Genomic DNA, 15,561 nt, shown 5'->3' with positions numbered 1-15,561 from the left:
GCAGGGACTCTAATCAACCCACCCGCTAGGATTCAGATTCAGTTGTGAGTTGGTAAGCTTCATCTTATCCTGGGGCTATCAGAGGATGTTTACTTTTGTTGTACAGTTTGGGTATAGTCGGGGTCTTGTCCCGACAGTGCTTTTGTCACTCATAGAGGCTATTGTGGGCACAATATTTTGGATTTTCTTTTTTGTATGTTTCAACCTCCAGCCAATAGTCTTGGCATGCATATATAGGTGTGTGCGTAAGTAGGTATATTTCGGTTGTGGCCTCGTAGGCTAGATAGTACATCTTTATCTATTTTTATGGTTTGTCTACCATTGTTTGTATGGTTATTCTATTTCAGGTCATGACCTCTGGGTCCAGGCTTCACTTTTTAGAGGTTGTGCTGCCCAATATTTTTGCCTCACAAGTTTGGTTTAGTTAGTATGTTTCAATGGGTAACTCGATGTTTTAGGGTATCGAGTGCCAGTTACGCCCTTATTTCGGGGCGTGACAATTGGGTTCAAAATATAAGAATCCTAGAAAAAGAAGCGCAAAAAATAATAAAGATGGCACTATAAAAGAGTCTCATAAAGATGTTCATGCTCTGATTAATCCTGATATTGATCTTGAAGAAATCAGAGAACCCGAGACTCAAGTGAATGAAGAACTTTCAATAAGTTCTATGGGTGATGGGATAAGTTTGGATCGATCAAAAATTATAGTGGATAATGTTTTCGCATATAATGTTGCACTTAACATTATGTAAGACAATGAGGATCTTGAACCTCTATTATTCGAAGAATGTCGACGAAGATGTGATTGGTCAAAATAGCAAGAGGCAATTCAATATGAATTAGACTCATTTGTTAAACGTGATGTTTTTGGAACTGTAGTCCAAACTCCAAATGGTGTAAAATCGGGTTGCTATAAATAGGTTTTTGTGCGAAAGTGAAATGAGAGAAAAAAAATTGTAAGATACAAGGCATGCCTTGTTGCGCAAGGATTCTCTGAACAACCAGTGTCGACTATGAAGAAACATTTTCACCGATTATGGATGCAATAATTTTTTGATATCTCACCGATTTAGCTGTTCATGAAAATCTTGAAATACATCTTATGGATGTGGTTACAACTTATCTTTGTTCACTTGATAATGAAATTTATATGAAAATTCCAGAAGGACTTAAAATGCCTGAAGCATATAGTTCAAAATCTTAGGAAATGTGTTCAATCAGATTACAAAAGTCATTATACGGCTTAAAACAATCAAGGCGCATGTGGTATAATCGCCTCAGTGAGTACTTGATAAAACAAGATTATATAAATGATGTCATTTGTCCTTGTATTTTTATTAAGAAAACAACATCAGGGTTTGTTAATCTTGTTGTTTATGTTGATGACATTAATCTCATTGGAACTCCAAAAGAGGTCCTAAAGGCAATTGAATATCTAAAGAAAGATTTTGAGATGAAAGACCTTGGAAAGACAAAACTTTGTTTTGGTCTACAAATTGAACATTTAGCAGACAGGGTCTTCATCCATCAATTTTTCTATACTGAGAAAATCTTGAAGCGATTTTACATGGACAAAGCACATCCATTAAGTACTCCAATGGTTGTCCGATCACTTGAAGTGAGTAAAGATCCATTTCGACCTCAAGAAGAGAATGAGGAACCTCTTGGTCCTGAAGTACCTTATCTTAGTGCAATTGGTGCACTTATGTATCTTGTTAATGCTATGAGGCCTGGCATAACATTTTCTATTAATTTGTTAGCATGATACAATTTTTCCCCTACACTGAGACAGTAGAACGAAATCAAACATATATTGCGATATCTAAAGGGGACTAGTGATGTGGGTCTGTTTTATACTAACAAAGATAGTGCAAATTTTGTTGGTCATGCATATGAATGTTATTTATCTGACCCACATAAAGCTCGATCTCAAACAAGCTACTTGTTCACATACGGAGGTACTGCTATATCATGGCGATCTACGAAGCAGTCCATTGTCACTACTTCTTCAAATCATGTTGAGATAATAGTTATTCATGAAGCAAGTAGAGAATGTGTATGGTTGAGATCAGTGACACATTTCATCAAAGAAAGATGTGGTTTTAAGTGTGATGTCAAGGTACCCACAGTGCTCTTTGAAGACAATGTTGTATGCATAGTTCAATTAAGAGGAGGCTTCATAAAAGGAGATAGAACGAAACACATTTCACCAAAATTATTCCACACATATGATCTCCAGAAGAATGGTGATATTGATGTAAAACAAATCCGTTCAAGTGATAATCCAGCAGATTTATTCACCAAATCTTTACCAGCCTCAACTCTTGAGAAAATGGTAGACAATTACTTTGTCTATAGAAAGTGCACATCTAATATGAGATTGAGGGAGTATTAATTTGATTTTGATACGGTGTTTTAGTAATTCTACATAATTAATACTTACATAACTTATGAGAAAATCTATAAACAATTTTATGCAATCAAGGTAGAAGGTCGAATGAGTTATGTGAGTATTGATTATATATAGATTAAAATAATAAAACTTATTTATGTGTACTTTAAAAAAAATAAAAATCTATTTGTTTACTTTTACGACTAATCGAGTCACTAATTACTTTAAATTATATTATATGTATATGTGAGTATTAGCTACATATTTTTGTGTTAGAATTGTTTAATTGGATAAAACCAAATTTTTGTTTTTGTCGAATACTTTAACTGTTCATATTTTGTTAAGATATGATTAAAATTATTTTTTATGCATATGTAGCAGATGTTATAAATATCTTTCAACATCTTCATATATTTACTTCTTCATAGTTTTTTTCTTAAATTTTGACTCCACCATTGCCGATAAGGTCTGCTACAATAGCATTCTTCGCTCTTGGACGGACAAAAACTAGTAACTCGAATAATTTGTGTAAAAAGTGTTAAAGCATCAGTTGAAATATTATGACCGGTATTATTCATAAGAATAGGATATGAAATATCGTTAGGGTTGTTGGAAATCTAATGAAATATACTTAATCAATGAACTTGGAATTCCTTTTTTTTTTTGTGAAATATTTAAAATATCCGACACTTACAAAACTTATTTTAATATTACCCACGCGGAAAAAGATTTTACCCATTAAAGCAATAAAATTGTAGGAAAATTTTGTTAAAATTGTATTATAATTGTATAAGGGGGGTTATATGAAAGTTATATTTTAAGTTTTATGTATATTGTTATAGTTATACATATAATATTGTTATAGTTATATTAAGTTTTCAGAAAACAATATGAACTTTATAATTTCAGAGAATTATATACATACTTCATACGATTTTATACAAATTACACACGCAAAAATTGTGAGCAAAATTGTAAATCTTCAATGAGATATACATAAAAATTTGAGCAAAGTTTTTAAACATCCTGCAAAATTTCATATATATTTGAAGAAAACATATTTTCTGTTTGGTAAACTAAAATATCCTATTATGTTTCCTAAACGAGTCAAATTTTGTGTATATATAGACAAAAAAAAATAGGGGAAATTATACGGATAAACAAACATATATTAGTTAATTAGTTAATATAGCTATAGTTTGAATTAATTATCACCCGCAACCTTTTTTTTAGCTATAATACGTCCGCTATACATAAACAAATACAAATTATACAATAAATATACAATTATACGACAAATACACAAATACAATTCACCTTTCACCTCTCTCCACTCTCTTCCCTCTCTCGCTCACCTCTCTCAATCTCGCTCGCCAGATATACAAATACATATGTATAACAGTTACATATGTACAAATATCTGACATATATATATATATATACATACACACAATTCGACATATATGCAAATATAATACACCTCTCCCCATCTCTGCCCTCTCTCGTTCGCCTCTCTCCTTCCTCTCCCAATCTCGTTCGCCTCTCTTCTCCATCTAACATGTAGCTATAAATCGTAATTAGAAAACTATAGTTATGAAACCTAATTAAGTGTCTATTTGCGAAATTTCCAGGAAGGAATATCACATACGGGCTACGTTAGGCCCATTTATGGCTGCAAATCAGTGTGAGCTCGGCCCAACTACCATTGCTCCATGTCTTCTTCAAGAGTTATCTTTCACAGATTCGCCTCTCTTCTCCATCTAACATGTAGCTATAAATCGTAATTAGAAAACTATAGTTATGAAACCTAATTAAGTGTCTATTTGCGAAATTTCCAGGAAGGAATATCACATACGGGCTACGTTAGGCCCATTTATGGCTGCAAATCAGTGTGAGCTCGGCCCAACTACCATTGCTCCATGTCTTCTTCAAGAGTTATCTTTCACAGCTATATCCACCTCAGTTGAAGCTTGTACGCTTCTTCCATTGTTAATCAACACATTTATAACAGCTACAAAGTAGAAAATTCTGGGGACAAGAATCAAATAATTTCTCTACATTTTAGGGTTTTCTTCTACTCCAATGGCGACTCACAGTTTTTCATTACTTTCAATCCAGTCTTTAACTTCCAATTCTAGCAACAAACAAAGTGAGAATACTAATACTTTTTTAACCCATAAGTATTGTAAAGCTCTAGCTACTACTTTTACTGGAGGAAAGCTCTTGATTCGGCCGCAGAATTTGAACAATTTTACTCTCAAACGTCGTCGTTCTACAGTAGCAACGGTTGCCTTCAGCCTCCCTATCACGTAAGCTTTCATGTCGCTCTTTGTTTGGATTTCATTTGCTTGTAAATTATTCACTCCGTTTCAATTTGTTTGTCCTAGTGTTGCATTTAAAGTACCTTTTACAAAATGAGTAACAATTGTTGTTTCCGACTGTTGGTTTTTGCTTTGCAGGAGACCAGAGAGTTCTGAGAAACAGCCCAAGTATGTTTGCTTAGTTAGTTTAATTGGTGGCTGTTTAATTTTGTGTTTTAAAATAAATGTAATCAACTATGCCTAAATCACAGATCACTTGGAGTTGGTTTATGAATCATATTTATCCATTTGATTTGTAATGTGAAAAAAAAGCTTGTTGAATAATGTTGTAGATGGTCGTCAAGAGCAATACAGGCATTTGTAATGGCTGAATTAGAAGCAAGGAAGCTCAAGTACCCAAATACTGGCACTGAAGCTCTTTTAATGGGCATCTTGGTTGAAGGTTAGCATCAAACTCAGTGGATGCTTCTGTAGAAACTACGTTTTGATTCCTACTATGGCATACGCGTGTGTGCGTGTATGGATAGTAATTCGTCTATTAGGTTAGGAAGATAGTTTTTTGAGTTTGAATGAAGAGAGATTTGCTTTGCTAGGGACCAGTTTGGCTGCCAAGTTTTTGAGAGCAAACGGTGTAACCTTTTTCAAGGTGAGTGAAGAAACACTGAAGTTGCTTGGAAGATCCGACATGTATTATTTCAGTCCAGAGCATCCTCCCCTTACTAAACCAGCTCAAAAGGCTCTTGACTGGGCAGTCAATGAGAAATTGAAATCAGGTAATGCCCTTGCTTTTTCTATTAGAAGATGTATCTATCATTTATGGATTTGTCGAGAACTACCCCTGATATGAATGCGCTATGAACATATAAAGCTTAAGATATAATAGACTTACTTGAGTGGTTTTAACAGGGACATCAGCTCTAGATAGTATACCATTTTCCACTGTACAGAGATGTGCATGCATAAGGTTTAATCAACAAGAATTAGAATAGGGATAATACGTTATCTTATAGGATATAATAGGGATGGTAAATAAAATCCTCATAAAAAAGGGATAATACATAAAATCCCCTCTCAACTATAACTGGATTCTCAGTTACACAGTCAAACTTTTTTAATGACCTATTACCTCCTAAACATCTTCAAAGTGAACTTACAAAGGACCAATACCCCCCTGTATATCTTCAAACTGGAATCTTGACCACCTTGAGAGGCCAAAATCAGATTTAAATTGGCAGTGTAATGCTGCCACGTGTTTTCCATGTACTCCCTTGTCCTAAATTATGTGATGCATTTTCTTTATTTAGTTTGTCCCAAATGAATGATACCTTTCCATATTTGAAAATAATTTAACTTTTAGCCTTTCATTTTGACCTTAGTGAGTTGATTTATAGCCACACAAGTATCTATATCTTTTTTAGATCACAAGTTCCAAAAAAAATTCTTTCTTAGTCTTTGTGCCTAATCAAAGTGCATCACATAAAATGAGACAACAACAATAAACCCTCGGTAATCCCACAAGGGAGAAGGTAGGATGTACACAGACCTTACCCCTACTTTTGTGAGGTAAGAGCAGTGTTGTCAAAGGCGCGCTTAAAGGTGGTCTGTTAGTGGGTGGGGGTGTAGGTTCCTTGTGAAGTTTGAGTATGTAACTGGAAATTCAGTCTTGGTTCAAGGTTTTCTTATGTATTACCCCAAGTGGAATGTCCTAAACATACAAGTGTACTAAAATGTATGTCAGGGCGCTTTTAGTATCTCGTATTGTCCTATCTGAGACAGCTCAAACTCAATCAACAGAATTAGGTGGAAGCTTCAAAGCTTCAAGTTTCTAACTCATCAAATAAAGAAATCTGACACCTATAAGCTTGTAAAAGATATATTTAGGTCCTTGTTTTTTTCTGTAGAAAAATTGAAATCCTATCATAACTTACTACCAAGTTGTCCGTCAGTGAAGAATTACACTATATGGCTAGAATAAAGCTGATTGATTGCTGCAAGGAAGACTCTAACTTTTGCCTGCAATCCTCATTGATCAAGCAATGAGGCTTGAGTGTGACATTTATTGGATAACCCACAGGTACTATCCACGATATGGCTATACCGCTATACGCCTATACCAAAGTTGACTGCTTGCTGTTTGGAAGACTCTTACTTCTGCTTGCAATCCACATCGAGCAAGCAATGAGGCTTGAGTCTAACTTGTATAGGATAACCCGCCTTAGGATATAGTAACATTAGTGGCATCAAATGTACAAATGACAATTGCTTTCTGGAAAGGTGGATATAAAATCTGTAAATCCGCATCTTAGTACCACCAAATAGGCAAATACTTTAGAATCTGAGTTGTGTGACATCTAGAGCCTGCTCCGCTAATCACTGTGATGGAAAAATTAGCAGCTTTAAATATATTCAGACTTCACAGGGTATTGTAGTTATCATCTTTTAGGTTTAGATTTTGTAGGTGACACCTATTTGTTGGTTGGATATTGGTGCAATAGGATCCTTTTCTGGACCTAATTGAGGCATGCAAGTGCGATTAAAGTAGGCATGGATCCAAGTGGGATACAACATGAAAATATTGAGTTGAGTACAATTTCTTAACATGCTATGAGGATGCAAAGTTGGTTATCTCAAACAAAGTCCTTGTAATAGATTTGTAGTGGTTGTGTGCTTACTGCTTAGGTTGCTCCTCATTAGATTCCGGCAAGTCTTGTTGATTGATCACGCAAGAGCTTAAGCAGCAGTAAACTGTGGTGATACCACAAAGTAGAACTGATGGCTTCAGGGGCTTCAGTGATGCACACTTTTTCTATTTAATTATTTCACTACCAAATCAAGGGAAAGAAAGAACTTTATGTAATTTCTTATTTCTGTTTTTGGTGTGTGTGTGTGTGCGCAGTTTGGGGTGTCTATATGTTGGGTATCCATTTGTATTCAGATCTATTTCATTCTAATACTGAATAATTTGTTGTATAGGAAAGTTAGGATCTAAAACTAGATATTCTCTAAATTTATACTTATTCCTACACCGATATACAATCTCTAATGACAAACACTGGATCTGATGTAAGTGTAAAAATGACAATTAAGCTTTAATCTCTAGTAGCTGGTATTGCGTATCAATGCTGACTTGGCTAGAGATAGACTACAAGAAAAAGATCCATATAGGTGGTAACTACTAGTTGAGGATAGGTTTCACCTTTATATTATCTTTTGATGAAATAAGTGGTTGTATTAATAAGAAAGCATCCAAAAGATGCAAGAATTACAAAAGTAGGAAGAGTCAGCTCCGGGAAAGGCAAACCGATATCATATCAAGAAACAAGGGAGCAGACAAATTCCAAATACAGATCAGGGTTAAAAACAGGTTTATGAAAACCCCAACTAAAAAGAAGAACTAAGCATCTGGGTTTAAGTTTGGAGCAGACAGTGAGATACCATCAAGGCATCTTTGGTTCCTTTCCGTCCATAAGCACCACAAAATAGTAGCAGGAACCATAGACCAGATTCTTTTGATGGATTTTTCAACTATTCAGTTGCTCCAGCTAACAAAAACCTCTCTGAGACTGCTTGACAAAACCCACTGTGGACCAAAAAGAGAGAATATTGACTAGATATCAGCAACAATAGGACAGTGAATGAACAGATGGATAACAGATTCCAGGCTGCTAAGGCACATATAGCATCTGTTAGCTAAGTGGAATTTTCTTCTGTTAAGGTGGGCTTGAGTTAGGCATGCATTATTGAGGGCCAACCAACAAAACATGCGGACTTTGGGGGGCACCTTGATCTTAACTGAGTATAGGCCACTGCTGCTGCTACCTCATTTGATCATGTCATTCCCCTGAGGATTTATAGTAATTGGCTGGAGGTTGCATAGGAGAGATGTCAATTCTTCAAACTCCATGTCATTCAAATTTCTTCTCAGTTCTGGGCACCAGATGTTCCCCTCTTAGTTCTGCAATACAGTGGACTCAGGATTGGATGCAATTGAGAATAACACAGGGTGGGCCTCCTTTACAGTAATCTGCCTAACCAGAGATCTTTCCAAAAAAGAATATCATTGCCATTACCCACACGTAGAGAAGTATTTAGGGAGAAATCAGTCCACAATTTCCTTATTTTTTTCCACAGACCACATCCATGAGGGAGCCTGCTAGAGCTAGAGCACTGCTGGCTATCTCTGCCATATTTAGCCCGAATAACTTCCTTCCAGAGACTCAGACCTTCTTGATTATATCTCCTAGAGTCCTAGTGATTTGGTATGAATAACCGTGTCTCATTTCACAAGGTGGAATTTATGAACCTTCTTGTTGTCTTCCCACAAAAAGGAACACCTAATTCTGTCAAGCTGCTTGAGGACTTCAGCTGGTACAGGGAAAAAGGACTGTAAGTAGGAATACCATTGACTTAACTGGTAGTAAGTGTTAGTCTGCCTCCTAGAGAATGGTATTGTTGCTGCCAGGAAGCCAAGCTTTTCTCAAGAACCTCATTTCATATGTCAACAGTTTTGTATCTGGATCCCAGAGGAAGTCCAAGGTACGTGGTTGGAAAAGAGACTGTATTGCACTCATAATCTCAGCCATTTCATCCAAACCAGTAACCAAATTGACAGGGTAAATGACACTTTTGGACATATTAATGTGAAACCTTGAAAGTGCCTCAAAAATCATCAAGATCATTTTGAGTTATTGGACTTGTAGCCTCTCAGCACCACAAAAGATAGTGTGTCATCTGCAAATAGCAAGTGAGAAACAGTGGTAGAGGGGCCAGTCCTACTGCCAACACCAAGACCTTCCATGCAGTGAAGTTGTTTAAGCCTTTTCCAACATTCTAGTGAGGCCTTTCACTGCAAGGATTAAAAGAAGGGGGACAGGGGATCCCCCGCTTTATTCCTCTCTTGGGGGAGAAGAAGCCCACAGGGCTCCTGCTTACAAGAACAAAATATTTGATAGTAGAAAAAGAATACCTAATCCATTTAATTCATCAGTCTCCAAAGCCCATCTACCTCATAATAGAGATAAGGTGTTGCCAATTAATCTTGTCAAAAGACTTTGTAATGTCCAGCTTATAAACCAGACTAGGTTCACCACTTTTAAGTTTCCAGTCTAAAGCTTCATTGGCTATTAGAGCAACATCACAAATCTGTCTACCTTTTATGAAGGCATCCTGGTAGCCTGAAACTAACTTTCCAATCACCTTCAAGTGTCTCAGCTAGCACCCTAGCCACAATTTTGTAAACACTACCAGTGAGGCTGATAGGTCTGAAGTCCTTCAGTTCAATTGCCCCCTTTCTTTTAGGGAGGAGAGCTATGAAAGAAGGTTAAAAGACTTCACCACTTGGCAGTTATTGTGGAAGTGAAGGAAGGTGCTCATGACATCCTGCTTAATGGTGCCCCGACACTTTTGGTAAAATGCCATAGTAAACCATCTGGACCAGGACTCCTGTAAGGGGAACAAGTGTTGATGGCATTCAAGACTTCTTCTTTAGCAAAGGGGCCCTCCAAAACAGCCCTATCCTCACTCTCTTGACTTCCCAGACCTTCAAATGGAGCATTGGGTCTCCAGTTTTCATTCTCAGTATACAGGTCTTGATAGAAATATAGTATCACCTTCTTTATCCTCAATTATGCCGTCCTCCACCTGCATTCTATCAATACAATTGTACCTTCTGTGAGAGTTGACAGATCTTTGAAAGTACTTGGTATTTCTAGCTCCCTCCTTTAACCACTAACACCTGGACTTCTGCTCCTTGAGATCTCTTCTACCCTAGCTAACTGTTCAAGTTACGTGCCTTGTAAATAATTCCTAACTGCTCAACTGTTCAAGTTATGTGCCTTGTAAATAATTCCTAACTGCTCAACTTCGCTTCTCCCCCAAGCTGATCCTGTTCGCTCCCGATTTGTAAAACGATTGCATATCTGAAAGAAGCATGAATTGGTCAATGGATGACCTCAGTGTCAAATCTGATCTGTCCAAGAAGAAGCCTGTCTTCCTCGCCAAAGCACAGAGAGAGCTAGTATGATGATAAATGAGCTTAAATTAAGAAGCGGAGATTTATATAGCTGACACCAACTTGTTTGGGACTAAGGCATAGTTATTGTTGTTGTGTTCTGTTCGTTGCTAGGTCTGCTTGGTTCCAAGAGAATGTCTAATTAAAATAACTTCGCTTCATATGAGTTTAGGTCTAACCCGTTCACTTTAAGAACTTTTAGGGTCGTTTGGTAGAGTGTATAAAAAATAACTCTAATAATAGAGTGTATTAGCAATACTTGCATTAGTTGTACATAGATTATTTCTTATGCATTGTTTGGTTTGATGTATTAAAAATAGCATGTATTGTACCCTTCGGGGTGGCCCAGTGGTTTGGGCTTGGGACTTCCATGTTGGAGGTCTCAAGTTCGAAACCCCTTGCAAGCGAAAGCAAGGGGTTTGCCTTCTGGGTCGAGCTCGTCGCACCGGACTTGCCTAGTGCGGGTTACCTCTCCTATGTGGTTTGCGAGGTATTGCATAGGAGCGGGGGTAAATTTTACCCTGTGCGCACCTAAGGGGTAGCGGCTGCGGGTTTCCCCTGTCATAAAAAAAAAAACATGTATTGTACAAAAATATCCTCCACAATTATGGTGAAAAAGATGTAAAAGTGCTTTGTATTTGTGTCTTTTAAATGCTAATGCATGCATTAAATCCCTTTGCATTACTAATACCTAGAAATCCATGGTATTAGTAATACACTCCCCAATACACAATAGAGTGTATAACTAAACAAGGTACTACTAATACACAGCTAATGCAAGCATTATTTTTGTTAATACACTCTACCAAACGACCCCTTAAGGTGTACCTTTTTCTTTGACTTTATGCCATAAACTCTAATAAAGTTCTTCATCCGCAAAAAGGGGAAAGCTTTGTTGAAGTTGATTTATTTTATGTATTCATTTACTTACAAATAGCATTTGTTATTCATGGACACAAATCACACAATATGTGCAAGCATATCCTTGTCCTTATTTCTTAGAACCGTGTCTCATGTACACAAATAGGCGCCTTTCCATTTTATCTAAATTTGTTGTGCTGAGCTTGAGGCTAATGGCTATACATTTTTCCCGTTTGTGACTCCTCCTTTAGTAGTAGTATACTCTCTTTAAGCTGCTCCATTTGCTAATGTTATTCTCGGCCTGATTTTGGAAGACAGACTGTACTAATGGAGTAAGACCATCTCAAACAGTAGTTTGAAGATTATACTCTTCACTTATTTTTATTTCATGTGATACCATTTGATTGAACTGAAGTTTGAAGTGTTAATTTTTGCATCTTGAAAATTTGAAGTGATTTAAAATAATATTTATCAATGGAAGGCAGTAAATTATTTTTTGAGTTAATATTTCAAAAGCAAAAATTAAATTATCTGTGTTTTGTTAGTTTAATACTTAAAAATATGAGGTGGTGTTGTTACCTCAGAATTATAACACTTTCAAGAGTTAATACCTAAAAAAAACTAATTCTAAATTATCCATGTTTTGTTAGTTTAATACTTCAAAATATGAGGTGGTGGTGTTACCCAGAACTATAACATTTCCTAGCCAAAAAAAACCCTGCAGTGCCAAATGGCATGGATAGTTGTAACGTCCCGAGCCTACACCCTGGACGTGGCCAACACTCGAAAACCATTACTGATCCCCAAGTGAACCTTTGGCTTGGCTAACTACTTAGCGGAAGACTTACTCAAGCATTTTTAATTTTAAATAACTAAAGGGAAACATTTAAGTCAAATATTGTCTGATGGGAATACTGTAAATAGTACTCCCTCTGTCCCAATTGATGTGACTTACTTTCCTTTTTAGTCAGCTCCAAAAAGAATGACACATTTCTATATTAAGTAACAATTTAACTATAAAAGGTATATTTTACCCTTAATTAAATGATTTACAGCCACACAAATTTCTATGATTCATTTTGGACCACAAGTTTTAAAAGTCCTCCTTTCTTTCTTAATCTCCGTGCCGAGTCAAACTAGCTCACATAAAATGGGACGGAGGGAGTAATAATTTAGCAAAATATCTAAAAATAAATACCGAGAGACTCTCTAACATTGTCTATCTATGAAACCTCTAGTGTCTGAGATAAGCGTCGAGACAGACCTATGACAACCTTAAATAAAACTTCTAAAGCAAATAAATAATTGGAGTCCTCCGAAAGCAAGGAGGCCTAACCAAAAACTGGTAAGACCTGGGTAATATCAACGATGTGCCTGCACCTGTATATGCATCGTAAGATGATGCAGGTCGAATGACATCAGTACATTGAATGTACGAGTATGTAATAAGGCTGAGTGAAAATAACTGGACTAAAAGACTGAAATATAACTCAACTGACATGAGGTAAAATCATTTAAGCTTCACAAATAAAATGCAATAATGGCAAATACTGAACTAAACTGAAATATATAATACAAATACTCTGGTATGAATATATGGATCGTCTTGGAATCAATAGATCAGTCGGTATTAAACAAGAAAGTCACTGAAAAACGGACCGAAACATGTTCATGCGTTAGAGTATTAGATTTGATGACTGAAAGTGGTTACAATCTGAGAAATAAAAGTATATAGGTAGGGTCGAAATGATGACACAACTCTATTGTGAAAGAATTATATGGGTAGGGTCGGAATGATGGCACGACCCTATTGAAAAATAAAAATTATCTGTGTAGAGTCGGATTGGCGACACAACCCTATAGAAAAAGAGAAATCATATGGTTAGAGTTGGATTTACGACATGACCCTACTGAAAAAGAGAAATTATATGGGTAGGATCGGAATGATGGCATGACCCTACACAAATAAGAAGTAGTCACCTAATAAATGATGCTACGCAAATCAGATATAAAAAAGTAGTCGTTGGAAAGATTGCATGGTGCTACACAAATCGGATATGAGAAAGTAGTCACCGGAATGATGGCACGGTGCTACACAAATTAGATATGAGAAAGTAGTCACCAGAATGATGGCACGATGCTACACAAATTAAATATGAAAAAATAGCTACCAGAAAGATGGCATGGTGCTATACAAATTAAATATGAAAAAGTAGTCACTAGAAAGATGACATGGTGCTACAAAATTAGATATAAGAAAGTAATCACCGGAATGATGGCACAATGCTGCACAAATTAAATATGAGAAAATAGTCACTTGAAAGATATACGGTGACCCAACTTTTGCTAACATAATCGTTATCCAGACGGATGGTATATATGGGTAATAGTCGCCGGCAGCGGAAGCTCTTTGATTCTCTACCAAGATCGTAGAGGCTCTGATACCATGTGAGGAATATTGGAGAAGAATATTTCTGAATTGTGTATCTACATTATACCCATTTATAGACACTAAAAAACAATCCTTGACCAAGTAGAAAACTATATATTATTCTTATTCTTATTTCTATTTCTATTTTAAGTAGGATTGTATATACCTATTCATATTCTAACCATAACAACTCCTCATATTTTAAATATTTAACTAATAAAATGTGGATAGTTTAGAGGGGGTTTGAGGTATTAACTCTATTTTTATATCACCAAAATGAAAAAAATGCATAAATTAGGATATCCAGAGAATTCATTTTTGTTTCCCCCATCTTGAAGTAATAGAACCACATCATCTAACGGCCTTGTCATCTTTAAATTTTCTGAAGGTAACGCGCACCACTGGTTCTTGAGAATTTCTCGGTTATACAAAAACAGATTTGCTAACTCTTAACTGTGTCATTTTAAAAAAAGAATCAATGTTGCATCAAGTCTCCAAGTCACTCTTCATATGACCTAAAGCCCGTTATACAAATTTGTTCACCTGTTTCTTACATCATCTAACACATACACTGAACTGATATCTTTATCCACCACCGTGACACGTTATTATGGAATTGATAAATTTTGTTTTAGTGTAGAGGGTGAAACACCATAATATCAGAATGACTACATAGCATTGGAAATGCATGATGAAACACACACAAAAAGCTAAAACTGGATGCCAACATTGAGCTAAAAATGTCAACCCAGGTTCATTTATCTGGGGATATGGCAAGTGTCATTAGACTCTTGTTTACATGTATTTGTGATGAATTTACAGGTGAAGATGGGGAAATAACCGTCACACATATTGCTCTTGGTATTTGGTCAGTAAAGGAATCAGCTGGGCATAAAATAATGTCTACATTTGGTTTTGATGACGAGAAGGCTAAAGAGCTGGCCAAATTTGTAAGTTCCAAGCTAGATCTATTACACTCTTAGTTCCTCAATGGGATTCTTTACATCCTTTTCTTGCTTGCAGATGGACAAGGACATTGAGTTGACCTATAAATAACTAGTATTGGAAGCACAAGCATTATTTGATGCATCCTTCCATCATAATCTTCAGCTAGTTTCTCCTGCAGAAGAGCTTAGTAACAAATGTTCATGGCCTTGTAAGCAATTTTCCCCCATACACAATTACCATTTATTTTAACCCGATTTCGGTACACGACATTTTGTTATCTAAACGGCTGGGAAAGTAACGCCATCAATTTCAATGTTTTAGTATTCCCCAAAAATGCAGTAGTCTCTTTGATCCTCCTTTTTCTTTGGTTTGGGGAACTGTTTTCATTTAAGGTACAGAATGCTCTCCGTTTAAAGATGGTGATTCGAGTGCCTGGGGAACGAAAAGCTTGATATTTTCAGTTTTACTGATGTGATCAAATCAAGTGAAATTTGATCTAGTAATACAAGTTCCTAAATGAAGTCTAATATTTTAGTTTGAACACCTTATTTCAGCTTGGAGTAGTAAATTCTGAACAGAAGTTACAGGCTTACATTTT

At 36.2% G+C, this 15,561-nt stretch overlaps 1 protein-coding gene across 1 annotated transcript; it reads left to right on the top strand.

The window, feature by feature from the left end:
- The first annotated feature begins 4,304 nt into the window (after positions 1 to 4,304).
- LOC102605408 (ATP-dependent Clp protease ATP-binding subunit CLPT1, chloroplastic-like) lies at positions 4,305 to 15,516 on the top strand. The gene is made up of 6 exons (XM_006347996.2): positions 4,305 to 4,701; positions 4,852 to 4,881; positions 5,046 to 5,155; positions 5,307 to 5,486; positions 14,838 to 14,965; positions 15,039 to 15,516. The coding sequence occupies exons 1-6, from the start codon at positions 4,475 to 4,477 to the stop codon at positions 15,069 to 15,071; spliced, it is 708 nt and encodes a 235-aa protein (XP_006348058.1). The 5' UTR covers positions 4,305 to 4,474; the 3' UTR covers positions 15,072 to 15,516.
- The last annotated feature ends 45 nt before the right edge of the window (positions 15,517 to 15,561 follow it).

The sequence above is a fragment of the Solanum tuberosum genome, unplaced genomic scaffold, assembly GCF_000226075.1.
Source record: "Solanum tuberosum cultivar DM 1-3 516 R44 unplaced genomic scaffold, SolTub_3.0 scf00099, whole genome shotgun sequence".
NCBI classification, from domain to species: Eukaryota; Viridiplantae; Streptophyta; class Magnoliopsida; order Solanales; family Solanaceae; genus Solanum; species Solanum tuberosum.
The sequence above is the reverse complement of the archived record's forward strand: the minus strand, read 5'-3'. Positions and strand labels throughout refer to the sequence as shown.

What these genes read in the sequence shown, in the direction of transcription:
- LOC102605408 (XM_006347996.2), top strand. Translation starts at nt 4,475, where the DNA reads ATGGCGACTCACAGTTTTTCATTACTTTCAATCCAGTCTTTAACTTCC. An exon ending in AATGGGCATCTTGGTTGAAG is followed by an intron (nt 5,156 to 5,306) that starts GTTAGCATCAAA and finishes TTGCTTTGCTAG; the next exon opens with GGACCAGTTTGGCTGCCAAG. An exon ending in CAATGAGAAATTGAAATCAG is followed by an intron (nt 5,487 to 14,837) that starts GTAATGCCCTTG and finishes ATGAATTTACAG; the next exon opens with GTGAAGATGGGGAAATAACC.